At 34.9% G+C, this 16,337-nt stretch overlaps 1 protein-coding gene across 18 annotated transcripts in view; it reads right to left on the bottom strand.

Moving 5' to 3' along the window:
- Positions 1-1,319: 1,319 nt before the first annotated feature.
- The window catches only part of Epac (Exchange protein directly activated by cAMP), a 219,285-nt gene continuing 204,267 nt past the window's right edge, over positions 1,320-16,337 (bottom strand). For 17 of the 18 annotated variants that reach the window (XM_067776973.1, XM_067776967.1, XM_067776968.1 and 14 more), the window contains 16 exons: positions 15,133-15,184; positions 14,919-15,010; positions 13,865-13,951; positions 13,252-13,393; positions 12,993-13,179; positions 12,766-12,911; positions 12,547-12,691; positions 12,239-12,415; positions 11,973-12,134; positions 11,066-11,219; positions 10,787-10,994; positions 10,468-10,721; positions 10,230-10,400; positions 9,670-9,803; positions 8,737-9,086; positions 1,320-8,517 (listed from right to left, as the gene is read on the bottom strand). In XM_067776973.1, the coding sequence (XP_067633074.1) occupies positions 8,390-8,517; positions 8,737-9,086; positions 9,670-9,803; positions 10,230-10,400; positions 10,468-10,721; positions 10,787-10,994; positions 11,066-11,219; positions 11,973-12,134; positions 12,239-12,415; positions 12,547-12,691; positions 12,766-12,911; positions 12,993-13,179; positions 13,252-13,393; positions 13,865-13,951; positions 14,919-15,010; positions 15,133-15,184 (2,589 nt within the window). In that variant the 3' untranslated portion in view covers positions 1,320-8,389. Of the gene's footprint in view, positions 8,518-8,736; positions 9,087-9,669; positions 9,804-10,229; positions 10,401-10,467; positions 10,722-10,786; positions 10,995-11,065; positions 11,220-11,972; positions 12,135-12,238; positions 12,416-12,546; positions 12,692-12,765; positions 12,912-12,992; positions 13,180-13,251; positions 13,394-13,864; positions 13,952-14,918; positions 15,011-15,132; positions 15,185-15,571; positions 15,620-16,337 lie in introns of those variants that run through there. The other variant, XM_067776971.1, reaches the window with a different exon arrangement.

Here is a 16,337-nt window from a genome sequence, read left to right as displayed (position 1 = left end):
AACATGATAACATGAGTAAATTTTGAAGTATCTTGATGAAATTTGGTATGTAAGTTCCTGGGCACTCATCTCAGATCGCTATTTAAAATGAACGAAATCGGACTATAACCACGCCCTATTTTTCGATTTCAAAAAACCGAAAAAGTTCGATAATTCATTACGAAAGACGGATAAAGCGATGAAACTTGACCTTATGACGCAGAAGAGAAAATTAGTAAAATTTTGGACAATGGACGTAGCACCGCCCACTTTTAAAAGAAGCTAATTTAAAAGTTTTGCAAGCTGTAATTTGGCAGTTGTTGAAGATATCATGATAAAATTTGGCATTCTGCCGTTTGTCCTTCCGCTTGGTCGTTAACACGATAACTTGTGCAAAAAACGATATATCTTTACTAAACTTAGTCCACCTACTTATCTGAACTCACTCTTAGTATTCAAAATGGGCGATATCCGACTATAACCACGCCCACTTTTTCGATATCGAAAATTTCGAAAAACGAAAAAAATGCCATAATTCTATACCAAATACGAAAAAATAGATGAAACATGGTGATTGGATTGGTTTTTTGAGAAAAAAACTTTGTAAAATTGGTGTGACACCTACCATATTAAGTAGAAGAAAAAGAAAAAGTTCTCCAGGGCGAAATCAAAAGCCCTTGGAATCATGGCAGGAATACTGTTCGTGGTATTACATTTGTAGTGTATCGTGAACCAATATGAATATATATAAATAAATTAGCGGTACCCGACAGATGATGTTCTGGGTCACTCTGGTCCACATTTTGGTCGGTATCTCGAAAACGCCTTCACATATACAACTAAGAGCCACTCCCTTTTAAAATCCTCTTTAATACCTTTAATATGATACCCATATCGTACAAACACATTACAGAGTCACCCCTGGTCCATCTTTATGGCGATATCCCGAAAAGGCCTCCATCGTTAGAACTAAGGCACACTCCCTTTTAAAATACTCATTAACACCTTTCATTTGATGCCCATGTCATACAAACACATTCCAGGGTTACCCTAGGTTCATTTTCCTACATGGTGATTTTCCCTTATTTGACAAAGGATGAATCGTTCCAAAAAACGTCACCCTTGGTCTACAATTTGTTCGATATTTCCCAAACGTATGTGATATGGAATTAAAAACCACTTTTAAACCATCTACGAAATCCTACGAAACCAACGCAGCTAAGCTCTCAGCTGAGTATGTAATGTTGGATACACCCGAACTTAGCCTTCCTTACTTGTTAAAATACATATTTGTTAAATCTTACCTCAAATCCATAGCAATTTCATATTTAGTAAAACCATTTAATTTCTTCTATTTGTCTATATTCATTTATTTTTATTTGAGAGATTACACTACATTTTTACTTTTTTTTACACTTTTTAATTGTAAATATGTTTATGTAAGTACATACGGAATTTGTGTTAAAGAAATAAAAAAATATTATACCATTAATAAACATAATGTAAACATTTATATGTATATTTATTTAAAATCTACAATATTGCTCTATTGAGTGTCATTTTATGTCTGTATGTAGTGGTGAATTTTGACATTTTGCCTGAAGGACTGCAATAACTCTTGTTAACGGTTACTTTTCTCGTTTTTTTTTGTCTATTTAAAGTTAAATTACTTATAGTTAATTGGAGTTATTTTTCTTACAGTGTATGACTCGTCTTTATTGTATCTGTTTGTATGTATACATCTACATACATACATACATGCATACATAGAATATGACCCCAACAAACAGTCTAAACTTACCATTAGCTTACAAGAGCAAAAAGTAGTAAAGTGTTAAAAGTGAAATCAGAAAAATAATTGGGAGTTCAGGATTTTGTGTACTAGTTTGACATGTTTTCTGCCCAAAACTCTGGAGAGATTAATAGATGTGCATATAAAATCAAAAATGAACGAGGAATTCCTCTCTTCAGCACAACATGCTTACACCAAAGGCAAATTAGTCTATGTGGGGAGGCGGTATGACCTAAAAGGTTTCATATGGTCATACTAAATTATTCCCAAAATGGTTGGGATTGTCCTATAATGGTGCTTGTTACCGGAACGTACCGGATCTGTATCCGGCAAAGGGCCAACAACATCGATAACAATCCCCAAGTTTCTAAGGGAGTTTCCTTAATGGTGCAACAACAACAACGCTGGCTAAAAACCAAGTGCTAAGGCGGTTCGACAGAGGCCCTGTCAAACTTACGGCATATGCCGATCACGTTTCTATCATCATAAGCGGCAGATCTAGTATTATTTACTAGGGAATGGAAGGTCCCTAATTGAATTAAGCCTAAGCTCGGAGGGATAACCCTACAAGAAAAATATAGCACAAAGTATGTAGGAGTTATACCAGATAGTAAGTTGCGGTGGAAACTCCATGTGGAAGAGAGAACGAAGAAAGCCTCCGCAGTACTGTATTCATTCAAGATGATGCTAGGATGCACGTGTGTCCTATCACCCAAATTCTTTCATTTGGCTATTTGCGTTTTTTACTATGGAGTTCTTGTTTGGTGGACAGCCACACAAGAAATTACGTTTACCTAAAGACTTGAGGGGTTGTGCAGAGTATCAATGATTAGCATAGTGGGAGTTCGAAAACCTAGCCCGACAGCAGCATTGCACGCCACTTTACACATCCCGCCTGCAGACATAGTATCCAAAAACATTACGTTAGCAACTGCAACAAGGCTTGAGTGAAAACGGAATATATGGTCCCGTGTCTGAGCTTCAAAAGAAAATTAATTTTTTAAAATATGTTCAAAACTGACTGAGTTATTCAAATTTTCATGAAAGCCAAGTTTGAAAAAATATAAAATTGTATCAAAACGACTCAGAAAGTGATTATAAACGACCGAAAATCGACACTGATGATGGCACAACGCCGAAACCGGTTTGTCTCAAAACCAAATTTGACAAGGGATTACGGAAAATCGTTCCAATATACATCATTATAAATTATGTTATTTTCAACTGATTTTAAGTTTTTTTACCAACTTTGGTTGGAAGAAACATCATTCTTTGTCATAAACAGTACACAAATTTAATAACCCGATCAGTTTTTAACGTATTTAAAAAATGAATGCTGATTGAACATAACTAGTTTCCAGGATCGATGCAATCTGCCTATAAATTAGTGCATAAAGATAACACTAAAGGTGACAAAACCCGAAAACTCTAGTTGGAACATATGTATATTTTTGGAAAGGTGTGAATCAGAAATAAACTGAGAATCGGTTTATAACCAAAAAAGTTATAGGCTTGTAAGGGTCCAAGGGTACGAAAAATTGGGTTTCTACCCGTAACTCGATTAGGGGTAAAAATCTTGTATGTAGTAATTCTTAGATCTTCAAAATCTTCTAGGTGTCACACAATGCTATGTGCACTTCCACAAACACCTTCTGTTCGATACGAAGTTTGAGCTCTGAGTTCTTCAGATATGTTGTACACATGTCTGTGTAGTTATGTATGTCTGTATGTGCCCATAGACCTAACCCTTTTTTTCTGTATGTCTCCTTAGCTCAGCGATCTTCTTATCGTACAAATACTGGTTGGTGTTATACGAAAGTTTTTTTTATAGATTTCTCATTTATTCGACCAGTTTTGGCAAATTTTATGAACATTTTTTAGATTGGACACAACATTTGCATATTCATTTAACAAGTATTTTGACTTTTCTGTATTTTAAGAAAAGGCTCTCCGTCGTTGTTTTTGTTTTTCTGTTATTTTATAATTTATTAAGAGAAAGAAATATATAAGAACAAATAATAATTTTCGACCAGTATCAGTTAAGGGCTTGGCAAACTTGCCATATCTATATCCATATAACAACTGATCCAACCAACCTTATGGAAATCAATGTAACTGATTGATGGTGCCATACTATAACGCCCTACCCATGACCTTTCTATAGCCAACAAATTGGGTTTTCGGTTTTACGCCATATCCGTAACCTATAAATATTTGAGTTGGTGAATTTATTATTTTTTTTGTTTCGGATACGTTTTGACTTAGTGACCTATTAATTGTGCAATTTGTTATAAATTTTTTTAATTTTCTTCTTTTTTATGAATATTTCACATCATTTAGGTTAAGGAAACCAATAACCAATGCCAATACACCCTTCCCCATGAACTATGCTATAGATGGTTCTAGTTCTAGAAAAAAAATCGGCATCTCTGAATCAGGAAATATGGAAAATATAATGACTACGAGTTCTGTAGACCCATAACGGTTTATCATTTTTACGAAAAGTTTGATAGATTCATATGCATCGTTTGAGTTTTCTTAATAATTGAGGTGGAGTTTTTTGTGCTTTTTTAACTAGCTTTTTAAAACTTTGGTTTTTTTCTAAAAACTTTTATTGGAAAAATAAAATAGAGAGTCTCAGAGATTATAAAAAAGGTGACAATACGATATGAAATGCCCTACCTACAACATTGAATGGATGTAAATGCAAACATGCAAACCTTTATTTTTTGTTTGTTTCTAAAATAAGTAGGTATGCAGATTTGTTGAAGAATTAATGGAATAAGTTATTACAACGTTAATTATTATATTAATTCAATATGCATACATACATACGTATATATATTCATGTATAACACAAAATTTTTATTTCTAAATTGCTTCTATTGGATACATTGTGCAATTTTTCGTATATTTGTAAGTTTTATTTCTATTATATGTGTAAAATGTGTGTTAAAACATAACATATACACTGGCTGCCAAAAAAATGTTATCAAAATTCAAAATTGTATTGTTTTTTAGCTCATATAAAATTCGCAGTAATGAAGATCGTAAAATTTAGTCAAACCCTTAAGCAGGAGAAGCAGTTACAAATAGTTATAAAGATAAAAATTAAAAATACCATTCCGATTTTTTTATCGCAACGGTGAGTACGCCTTTAAAGTTTCTTAAATATTATTATTACTTTTTATTATTATTGGTGTTAAGTTCAATGTAGAGTTTTGTAATTATTTTATAGCATTATCTTAAGATTGTCAAATCTAATCACATATATAATTTTTATCTAAATAGTTACGATTCATAATATTTTGTTTGTTGTTTTTTTGTTTGCTTTATTCTGATAGCGACCAATTGAAAACGAAGATTCACTATCGGATAAGCATACTAATTTTTTACACTTAGCTTATGTAGCTCTCTGTTAGACGGTGGTAGTTCAGGTTGAATAATTCGCGGGACCGCATAATTCATAGGCGGGTTTCACAGGCGAAACAGTTTTAGGTAACTTGGTAACCACGAACGAGTCTTCCGGTGAGAGCTACGACTTAATTCAAGCAAGAAATTTTCTGTATGTTTTTTGTAGACCTTCAGAATTAGGAAGCAAAATTTTGGAACAAGTTATATTAAAATTGATATATGTACATAAATGTTTGCTTTTAGTTGGTAAATGTATATTTACATATATAATAAATGGACGATTTGTGAAGTTTACTGTAGATAAAGTAATGAAAGGCTTTTGTTATTTAACAATTTTAATTTCCCTTTGTATGTATGTATGTAATATGTAGAAAATTGTACTTATATACATACATCTATAAACATACAAAACGAATTTACCAGATACATATGCATTTAAAAAATTTGGTTACAAAATTCGTTTATTTATTGATTTGTGGAAACCATGGCTTATTGAAGCTCATCTTTGTTAACGTGGTTTACATATTTTGAGCTTTTGGAATGGGCTTATCTTGAAATAATATTTGCAAGGCCCGCTTTTTTAAAGCGTCTGCGAGTTTTAAAAATCTAGGCAAACGGCCAAAAAGGCAGGGATAAACTTCAGTCAACTTAAACTGTAGTTCGAACACGCTCTGGAAAACTGGGCCTACATATGTTCTTTAGATAAATATTGATAGACTCAGAATTTCTATTTGTTATAATTCAAGTTCTTGGGATCATAAAAATATATGCATTATATAGAGAATCGTTTCTAGTATAAGTGTCGATTATTAAAGAGATTATTGCAAATACTTATTTACATATATTTTTAAAATTTATTATCTAATTATTTTTTGTTTTTGGCTAACAAGAAGATGGGAAATGAGTTCCATAAATTTTCTTTTACCATAAAATGCATAAAAAGTTTCAATATATTTTCATAAATTGATATAACGGCTCTATGCTTTTTAGTTTAGTGAAGAAGGCTTTTATGTCATCAGTGATGTTTTTATAATTTGCAAAACTCTTTAAAAAGTTATTGTAAAAAAAAATTTTGTTAGTTTTATACTTTTAAAATTTGCTAAAAATAAAATCAAAACGTTAAGATTATTTGTATAAATATATACTAAATACTTGTGTACCTACATATGTACATCTGAATACAACGACAAATAGTTGTATCCTCAAAACTTAAAATAACATTTGGCTGAAAGTCTTACGGTACATTCAATAATTAAACGGTACGTCCGCAGGAAGAAAACAGAGCTAATCTCAGTATTTAATTAAGTTTTCAATTATCTATAATCACTTATCATGTCACTATATTTTTAGGGCAGGAAAAGCTTAATTAATTATTTTCTCACTTACTTGCCGCTTAAGCGTTTAAAGATGCTAGGCCGCCCAACAATGGGCGAAAGCTGCTTCATCAACACTTAAGGAAGCACCAACAGATCTTAAATCATTTTCCAAACCAAAATGCAATAAAAGACTTATAACAAGTTCTTAGATGAGAAAAAGTGTACCGTCTTAAATGGATACATATTTTAATATCACACTTATGATATTATATCAGTTATGAAGGAACAAACATACAGCCAATAAATCACTTTTATCGGACAAATAGATTCGAAGTTAAAACATGGAATTCAAGGGGTTAATAAGCGCAATTCATAGCATCCGCAACGCAATTGTCAACCTCACATACGCGAGGCAAATCCGATTACAAATATGCAGGCTAGGCTACAATAATAACAACAAGTTAAAACATATACTTGTTTGTAATTATTTCTTATGAAATTACTGCGGTTTTGTTTGGAGGTTATTGGATTCCATACATTTTGGTGTGAATAGTATTTGGTATTTATAGAACATAGGGTTTTGGTATCCTGCAAAAATTGGCTGGAATATATTCACCATTTTTGTCATATTAGTTCTTTAATATAGAATAAAAAATACTACAGCTCTTGTTCCGCTTGTAAGTACTTCATGAAGTAGTTTTTTGTGATATCTCGGAAGGACTCGCTAGTAGATATGGAGGTGTGTATTACTCTGAATGAATATTCCGAGTTGGAGTAAGTTTTCCTGCCCTAGGACACTGCAAAGTAAATTGGACCATATGAGCATCAATTGTGGAGTACTCAAATACTCACTTCTTAGTCCACAAGTTATCCTCATTCGTTTGAACATAACAAAATTTTCAACTAAGTAATTCATCAACATTGGCGACCACCGTGGTGTGATGGTAGCGTGCTCCGCCTATCACACCGTATGCCCTGGGTTCACACCCCGGGCAAAGCAACATAAACATTTTAGAAATAAGGTTTTTCAATTAGAAGAAAATTTTTCTAAGCGGGGTCGCCCCTCGGCAGTGTTTGGCAAGCGCTCCGGGTGTATTTCTGCCATGAAAAGCTCATGTAGGTCCCGGCCGGCCGATTTGTAGGGAAAATCAATAGGAGCACGACGCAAATTGGAAGAGAAGCTCGGCCTTAGATCTCTTCGGAGGTTATCGCGCCTTACATTTATTTTTTTATTTTTAATTCATCAACGCCGCGCTAAAAAATACTAAAAAATAAATTAAATGAAAACGTAAAATTTTCCAAATGTATGAGCTTAGCAGCTTTTCATGATTTTGTTGGATTTAGCAGATTTTATTGTTAATGTTTTTTTTAACGATTCTGGACAATAAACACAAACTTTTCAATAACCATCATGCGCAGAGATTGTCTCCCTTTCCATTAGCATCAAAAAGTGGTTTTGAGTGAAAAGGACAGTCAGAAGATTTTAACACGGCGTCGACGAAATGTAATACTTGTATAAACCTATGCGTTTTGGTATGAAACATATTTTTCAGAATGTTCCAGAATGGCTTAATCTTCTGTTGTTTTACTTCTCATAAAGGTTTTTACTTAGGTATTAGAAAGTGAAGTTAAATCCCATCCATATTTCAAAAAAAAGTTAAGGGTGTACTTATTACGTTTTAGTATAGAGCTTCTTAGCACCTTGTGTTTTTCAAATTATATCAAAAGTTGTATCGTTGTATGACGCTATGTAGATTGAGGCGAATTGGTACTGCTTTTTAGGTTTAAGGCTAGGAATGAGTATAGGAAAACAATTTGCAAATCTATTGAATGTGTCAGCACTTCTACATAATTATCTTCCTTTATGTGTTTTATAGCGCCTTTCGCTTTAAACTTTACGAGTTGGTTCAATTTTAGCCGACATAGCTGTCAAAGTGCGCTGATTGTCAATAACACGCAGGCAACTAATGTATGAGCGTACCTCTCCCTCGCTCTTTGGTGATGGTGGCTCCAAACCTAAACAAAACAAAAAAAAAAAACATATCATATATGTGACTCGGTCTATGAAAAGGTGGCTTATGACTCAAAAAATAAATTGCGAGAAACAGATGTTAAAGATAAACAATGCATTTTTTAATTTCTTAGTGGTAGTAATTTTGTTTGAGTCATAAGCCACCTTTTCATAGACCGGGTGACATATGATTAATGTGTTGATTCGGGCTTCGGTTAATTTACCTAAACTTCGTGAACGACAAAAACGAATTGTACGCATAGTCTGGGCCATCATATGCATCTTCTCGAAATTAACCAATCCATCTAAGCTCGTTTTATTTCCTTCATGTGCAAACGTCATATCCTTTAGTAAAAGTGGCATAAATGGTATAACTGGCGGCTGAAGTTTACCAACAAATACGCGATAAGCACGATGATTACGGCTGGGATCGATGAGTGCTTCGAATTCCTGATAAAGTTTTCGAAATTTCGATGGTATTTTATCCCAAGTTTGACCAAGTCGTGAAACTGCCATATTTGAGAGACCCATGACAACGGCGAAAAAAGCATTTAGATTCTGATACTCCTTACAGCTGTAGGGAAAATATATTTTTATCTACAATAGGTTCACGTAGTTATTGGGTATTTCAAAGGCCGATTTCGTTTTATTGACAATAAATCTGCGTAGAATTTTGGAATAGTGGGCCGTGCCACGGCTCTATTAGGACATGGTAAAATTCGCTATATTCATACGTAGGTAGGCACAGAGCTATAAAGTTTCAGTGCACAACGCTTTATAGAGTGGAAGTGGCAGTTGGAGTAAGAGTGTTGTGGCGTTTCCTCTTCTGGAACTAGTATCGCACTGCTTGTCCTTCTCAGCTCTTTCGTAAGTTTGTGATCTCTTACTAAATACTTCTCACTAAATAAGAAAAGGGGCGCTATTACCTAAAAAGTTGGCTTTTTTTGAGAGCGCAAGGTAACACAGTTCAAAGGTTTTAATTTAGGAGTGCAAAATGGGGGCAACATTTTTTCCAGAAAAGAAAACGCCATTAGTGAATGTGAAAGTGGGAGTGGTAGAGGTAGTGGGAGTTGGAGTAGGTGTGAGAGTGGAATGTGAGTTCACTCTTCGCTGTAAAATTGGCCCTAAGTGCATCATATTTAAGATAATTTACTTACTAGGCTGCTAATTTGATGAATTTCCGCAATAAACCCACACGTTTGCTCATACTGCTTGTTGACACAATCTCGGTTACAATCCAATATTGAAGTTCGTTGAAGCGGCGCAAAAATACATCAAGGTTTGCAGTTATCTTTAAAAAAAAAGTAACATTTTACAGAGCGAAACAAATAAAATTGAACTGTGCCATTCATCCAGGATCCAGTTGACTAGCGTAAATTTTATCTTTGTTGATTGCACTTTGCCATTTAGTATAATGGTCATTAGACGGAAAAGAAGGAGTGGCTTCACTTAACACAAAACTCAGCGATCCGACTTGCAATGCGATATATTTCCGATGTAACTACTAAAACTGGCAACTGTTTCCCATGCTAGTATGCGACCTAAATGCGATTTTTGAGACTTAATAGTTTCAAAGCAGAGACTATACTCATGAAAAAAGTCGCTCCGAATAATGGCAGATTGCAATCAACCAGGACAATAACTTTCCCCATTAATACGATTAATCTCCAAACTATGCAGCTAGCTCGTACACTGATGAGAAACATTAAGTTTTTACCTTTCCAAAGTGATGTCTTCCAAATGTATGGTAGAGTAGTTCATATTCATGTACTGCCCAAAATAGATCCCAATCAAAAAGTGTAATTTGGTAGGCGATTTCTTTGGTACTTAAAATTTCTAAATCGAGTTCTATGCCCTCTGTGGGGCCCTCTTGTTCGGGAAGCGGATTCTAAACAAAATTATAAGGAGTTTACTTACTGCATTGGACTGTTAATTTAACAACAACAAGTTATTACCAATGCATCAATGTGATCCTTCAACGATACAAAAAGTCGACCATTTAGACTGAGTCCAGTGGGAATGCTGACATCGTTGTCTTTAAATACCGAACGTTCTCCATTTGATTTGACTTCAACCATTACCAAGTCTTCTGGCGCTCGATTCAATTGCAGCTTATCAGCCGCGCATGCCTTTATCAATTCTGCAGTCGTGTGGAGTGGGAAGCGTAAAGTGCAATAGGTGTGATCAGCGCAATACACTCGGAATATAACTGTTAAACAGGGCGTGTTGAAGTATTAAGTGACAGCATAAAACCGAATGAGATTATCGACTTACTATCATCATCGGGCCGTATAACAGTTTTTGATGGTGTAGGATTACCGCTAAATAAGCAAATCGGTTGACCATTTGGTGGCAACTTCCATTTTTGGCCAGCATTTTGATTTCGGTCCTCCTGATAACGAGACATTTGTGTAAGTACATTATGTATGATACTCGTTTCCTCGTTCAGTTCTGGATCGGCCTCAACCTCGGCAGCCAAATCCTATTTTTAAAAGAAAACAAAATATAAAATTTGAATGGAAATCGAAGGGAACATAGTCACAGTAGTCAAACCTCAATAAAATCACAGACGCTTGGTTCATCGAAAGCGGCATGCCGTACAGCCATCACCCATTTTTGCATGAACTGCACAACGCGCCTTTTAAAATTAATTATATATTCCCGATCTTCGGGAGTTTGCGAACCATCATTCACATCACAATGAAAAGTGCAATGAAGTTAAGGAAAAGATGAGTGGTTATATTAAATTTATTTGTAGTTTTCACAACTACGTGACAGTCACCTTTTAGAAAGTCTACAGTTATGTGTATCTGGTTGGGTTAGGTTGAATTGGTCGGTCTATAAGGTCCCAGAAGTGTGTTCTATGATCAAAAAGTTGTGATATGTGGCTGTCCAGATGTTTCTTTTCAATGACGACGGGACGGTAAAATTAAATTTGGATTACGTATGGTACACATACAGCTAACAGTCTAAAAGCATCTATTGGCTACATTGAAGGGAGGGTCCCTCGCCCTCGGAAACAATTACTTACAAAATTAACCATATCGGTACCGAAATTGACCTGAAATGATCCCGAAAACAGTATAATTTCCAAATGAACTTAAATATTCTAAAAATTGAACTTAAATGCCTAAAAAATTCTGAGATAGTTCTGCAATAGTCCTGGAAGCTATTATTTTTACCTCCGACCTATTTATCAAACATCTTTGATCTGTGTTAAAAATAATTTAAAATTTATTGCTGCGTGCTATTCTGGCGATTTGCCGTTCATACGATTTACTTGGGTTGGCGATTTGCTTGAATTCTTTGGGTAATTAAGTAGTATTATGTAATAATATCTGTCCATTTTTTTGTCGTTACCAGTCCTCTCTATCAGGCAATTAATGAGATATCCCACATTTCATATATGAGGGTGAGCGCTCTGTATAAAAGTTTACAGTACATATTTTAAAAAGGATATTAATTAGCCAACTCATCAACCAACTGTACAACTGGCATGAAAACGATGTGGGTGAGCAAGAAATCATCCAAGAATGGATCCAATCCGCTCACTTGACTGCCGAGCCGTGTCTCTAGCAAATGCTCCAACATCTTTGATGGTGTTCCCGACATGACTGTGTACCTAAATTGGAAACAAAAATTTAATTGAAAAGAAGGTGTTATATTTTTCTTTTGGGTAGGCAATTTCTCTATGGACATCTTTTGACCTTTTCATATTTAACTTACTTGAATGCCGAATGCTGTCCACGCTGTTTAGCCACTCGTTCCAGCACTAAGACGTCTTTGCCATGTTCTTGTAGCCTTAATGTATTGGCCTCCACATCACGTAAAATGCGATTGAAATGTTCCTTATCAACACGTAGTAGATGACAATTATTTTCTTTTAAGACGATTGTGGCAGCTCTACAGAAAAAAAATTTCTCGATCATTCATATTCAGATGTTTTCGTTTGTTGGGATATTTTTGAAGATGTCGTAGCGTATTCGTAAGTCAGGACTCCTGACTCGGGAGTAAATTTTTGCTTTTCAACTTACCTGGGAGCATCGTTTATCAAAGCGAGTTTACCAAAATCATCACCAGTCTTTAGGGTGGCCACAGTGCCTTTGCCATGAATTACAACATCCACTGATCCTTTGAGCAGAATATACCAAGATCTACCTTCGTCTCCCTGATTGAATACTGTTAATTGCAATTAAACATAAATAAATACAGCGCAAAACTAAATAACAAAACCAAAAGTTGTTTGAACTTACGTATGGTGCCAGAATGGGCGTGAGATTCAAAAACGATAATAGATGATAATTCACGTTTTATGCTGGTTGACAAGTGCGAGAGTGCAGTGATGTGCAAAAGCTCCTCAAATATTAATTCAAGCTCTTCAGGCGTGCGTTCGTGTGAACTGTAAAATATGACAAGTTAAAACATTATAATTAATTTATAACTAAACAATTCAATTTCCAGGCAAAGGGCTTCATCTTACGTTTTACGTAAAATCATGCGTAAAGTAGCATCTGGACCACGTTGGAACAGTGTGCTCAGACCATCACGAATATGTTCATTTGCCGCATTGATATCTTCGCCTGTTGGATAACCACCAGCAGTGCCGTCCTCGTCAACACGGAATCGGTACAAAAAACATTTATCCTTAAAAGGCTGCTCCTTATTTACTGTAAACGGCATTTACTCCTTTTAGCCTTAGCAAAAAAAAGGATGAAAATTGACGATTGTCATTGACTCACCATGTGAGAGTACTCCTTCCTCGAGCAATGCTTGCCACATGCCAGCTGCTTGAGCGCGGGTATGCACGATGGATGACAAATTTAGCAGCCAATCAACCAACTCGGTGCCAGGTGCACATTTTCGTATTAATTTGCCAGCAACCTATTGAAGGAAATAAATGTATATAATCATTTCTATTACGTATGTGTGTGTATAGAAAGAAGTAGGTATATAGAATGTGTATCGTGTATATTACAGTTGTGCAACAAAATTCTTGCTGTTGTTGTTGGGGAGTGTTATTGATGTTGATGGCCCTTTACCGGATATAGATCCGGTACGTTCCGGTAGCAAGCACCATTAAGGTAAAGCCCGACCATATCGGGAACGATTTAATATGACCACATTCAACCTTCTACCACCATATATTAAATTGTTCCTGAAGGTTATTTGTTCCGAAATAAGAAATTTTACCCAGGTGCCACTGTCACAGAAACCTACACACACACACATACTTACTGCTTAGTAACATTAATGTCCGCTGTCCGCCTTTCATCTATAAAACTATACAGGCCTTTTTAATTTTGCACTGACATACACACATCCACATAAATCTTATTTACGGCATTTACTCACTTTTCTATCCTTGAGACAACTTAAATTATCAGCTACGAGTAGAGTTCGCAAAGTCCACCCCATGCGGTTCATAGTAGGACTCGGAGACTGTTGGAGAAAATATTTCGATGCAATAATTAAATCAAGGATAAATATTGTTAAACATATTAGGGGAGTTTATATGTGCAATGATCTAGCATCGTTGCGCTTGCCAACTGGTGGAGTATATTTACACAATATACCAACAAAACATTCGGCTATGCATTTGCTACGCCATTGCATATAGGCAACATCAAATAATGTAGTATTTTTTTTTTTTTTCAACATAGAATGGCAAATCCGCGGCTTTCTAACCGAAATAATAAGTCGTAAGCATTTTTGTTTAATCTGAATGTGAGATGCATTTAACAACTAGCTCTCTTCTTAAATCTCAAATACCCATTGAAAGCCTCGAAGGAAAACTTTCATTTTCTTCAACTTTTCTCAAACCTGACTGGAACGAAATGGAATTCAGAGAGAGCTGCTGAATAGGACGGTTAGAGAAAATTGAATTTCTCTATTTGAGAAGTAGAGAAAATCTCATTTTAATAATTTGCATTTCAGTAGGAATATGGTTATTAGAAATTCAATTTAGAGGTATAAATTGATATTAGAAAACACGGTTAGTTCTCAAATCTATCTCAAATTGAGTATTTCATATTCTGAAAACAATTCAGGTCATGCAAAACTTAATGATTTTTCGTAATAATTTGAGAGAAGCCTAAAAACATACTGGCGCATAGTCATAGCCAAAATAAAATAGGTTTTAAATTTAGTTGCTGCTTTTTCGATTGATAGCTAATAGAAAATTGTGTCAAAAGGCTGCAACTAAATTTAAAGCCTATTTTTTTTGGAGTCATACTCTGCGCCACTGAATTTTATGACTCCGCAATAAGAAGCTCAAATTAGTAAATCGAAATAAGTCATCGCTTTGACTTGTCTGTTATTCATATTGAAATGCTGGATTGAATTTTTTTCTATTTTACACCAAACTAATACATACATACATATGTATATATTTATAGATGGTTCTTACCTCAGTAATTGGTAGTGCAGGATTTGGATGATCTGGACTTAGAGGACGTTTAGTTGGCGATGAGGTGACTGGTGAAACACCAGATCCGAATCCTTGAAAATGAAGCAGAAAACCATATTTTATTAAGTACTTGTAAGATATAATATCAGATAATTATGCTTCATATGCCTATGGATGTAGGCGTACGATGAGCCTAAAAAATGTATAAACTCACCATTCTTTAATTTACAGCTGGTAATTATGTCATTCATCAATTCTTTATTTTTCTACAAAATATATAAGAAAAAAGAAATTTCTATGCATAAATCGAGTTAACAGACGCTTAAATATAACATATGACATACATATGTGATCTGGAATCATGAAAGGGACCTATTGTGCGAAAACAAGTTTTCGAGAAAAACGCGTTTAAAGTTTTTGTTTAGCTTGGCTTCCCGATAGGCTATAAGCTTGAAGCTTGGAATATAGTTCAGAACCCGCACAATAGGTCCCTTTCATGATTCCAGGTCACATATAAAGATGCAAGATAATACTACGAGGAAGTTGAATGAAGATGGAAAAATGTTAAACTGGAGAAAAACTAATAAAACAATACATTGGCCAGAAATGTAAACGTAAATAGAGTTCTACAAGCATATTTAACATGCAATTACATTGACTGAACTGAGCTCGATGGCGGACAAAGTACGTGGAAATGAGCGCGCCATCGTTGGATGGTTGCGGGTAGGTTGTTGTTGTTGTTGAAATAGCATACTGTTCTGAGGTTGCGACGTAGAAATATGATTTCTTAAAGAGCTGCATGTCAAGCTTCTCCGCAAATTGCCTGATTGCCGATTGCTGTCGCGGTAGTCAAACGGAGATTCCTGCGCAGAGAAACGGTCATAACGAAGGAGTACGCACGAATCGCACACAGTGTCACTAGGGATTAACTGCGAACTACTTTTGGTTGTTTTTTTGCTGTCATTTTTTTGGCACTTAGCATCTTTGCATTTCGTCTCATATTCAAAGCCACTTCTGGGCATATTGTCGCCAGCTCAATATGCACTCACTTTTATTAATAATATTTTCTTTAAAATTTATTACACTAACACCTACATACATTGAAATATATGTATATGTGTATTAGTTAAATTAGGAAGTTAGTAAAGTATGGTTTGTTTACTGTTTCTAAAACATTGTTCTGTTTTGCACGTGTAAAGTCGCCAAAAGACAAAAATAATCTAACGAATAGAGTAGGTGAATCATTAGGGACTGCTCACGTGTAAACAAAATTTGAGTTTGACAAAGAGTTTAAATGAGAACAGAAACCTAAAGTCATTTCCAATAGAAATTGCGAAAAAAGAAACAATAATTTAAATATTTACGTTTCTTTATAAAAGTTGTTCTGATGTATATAACATGTCTCAAAAGGTATGCAAG

This window comes from Eurosta solidaginis, chromosome 3 (genome assembly GCF_040869045.1).
Source record: "Eurosta solidaginis isolate ZX-2024a chromosome 3, ASM4086904v1, whole genome shotgun sequence".
Lineage (NCBI taxonomy): Eukaryota > Metazoa > Arthropoda > Insecta > Diptera > Tephritidae > Eurosta > Eurosta solidaginis.
This window is presented reverse-complemented; position numbering and strand designations above follow the sequence as displayed.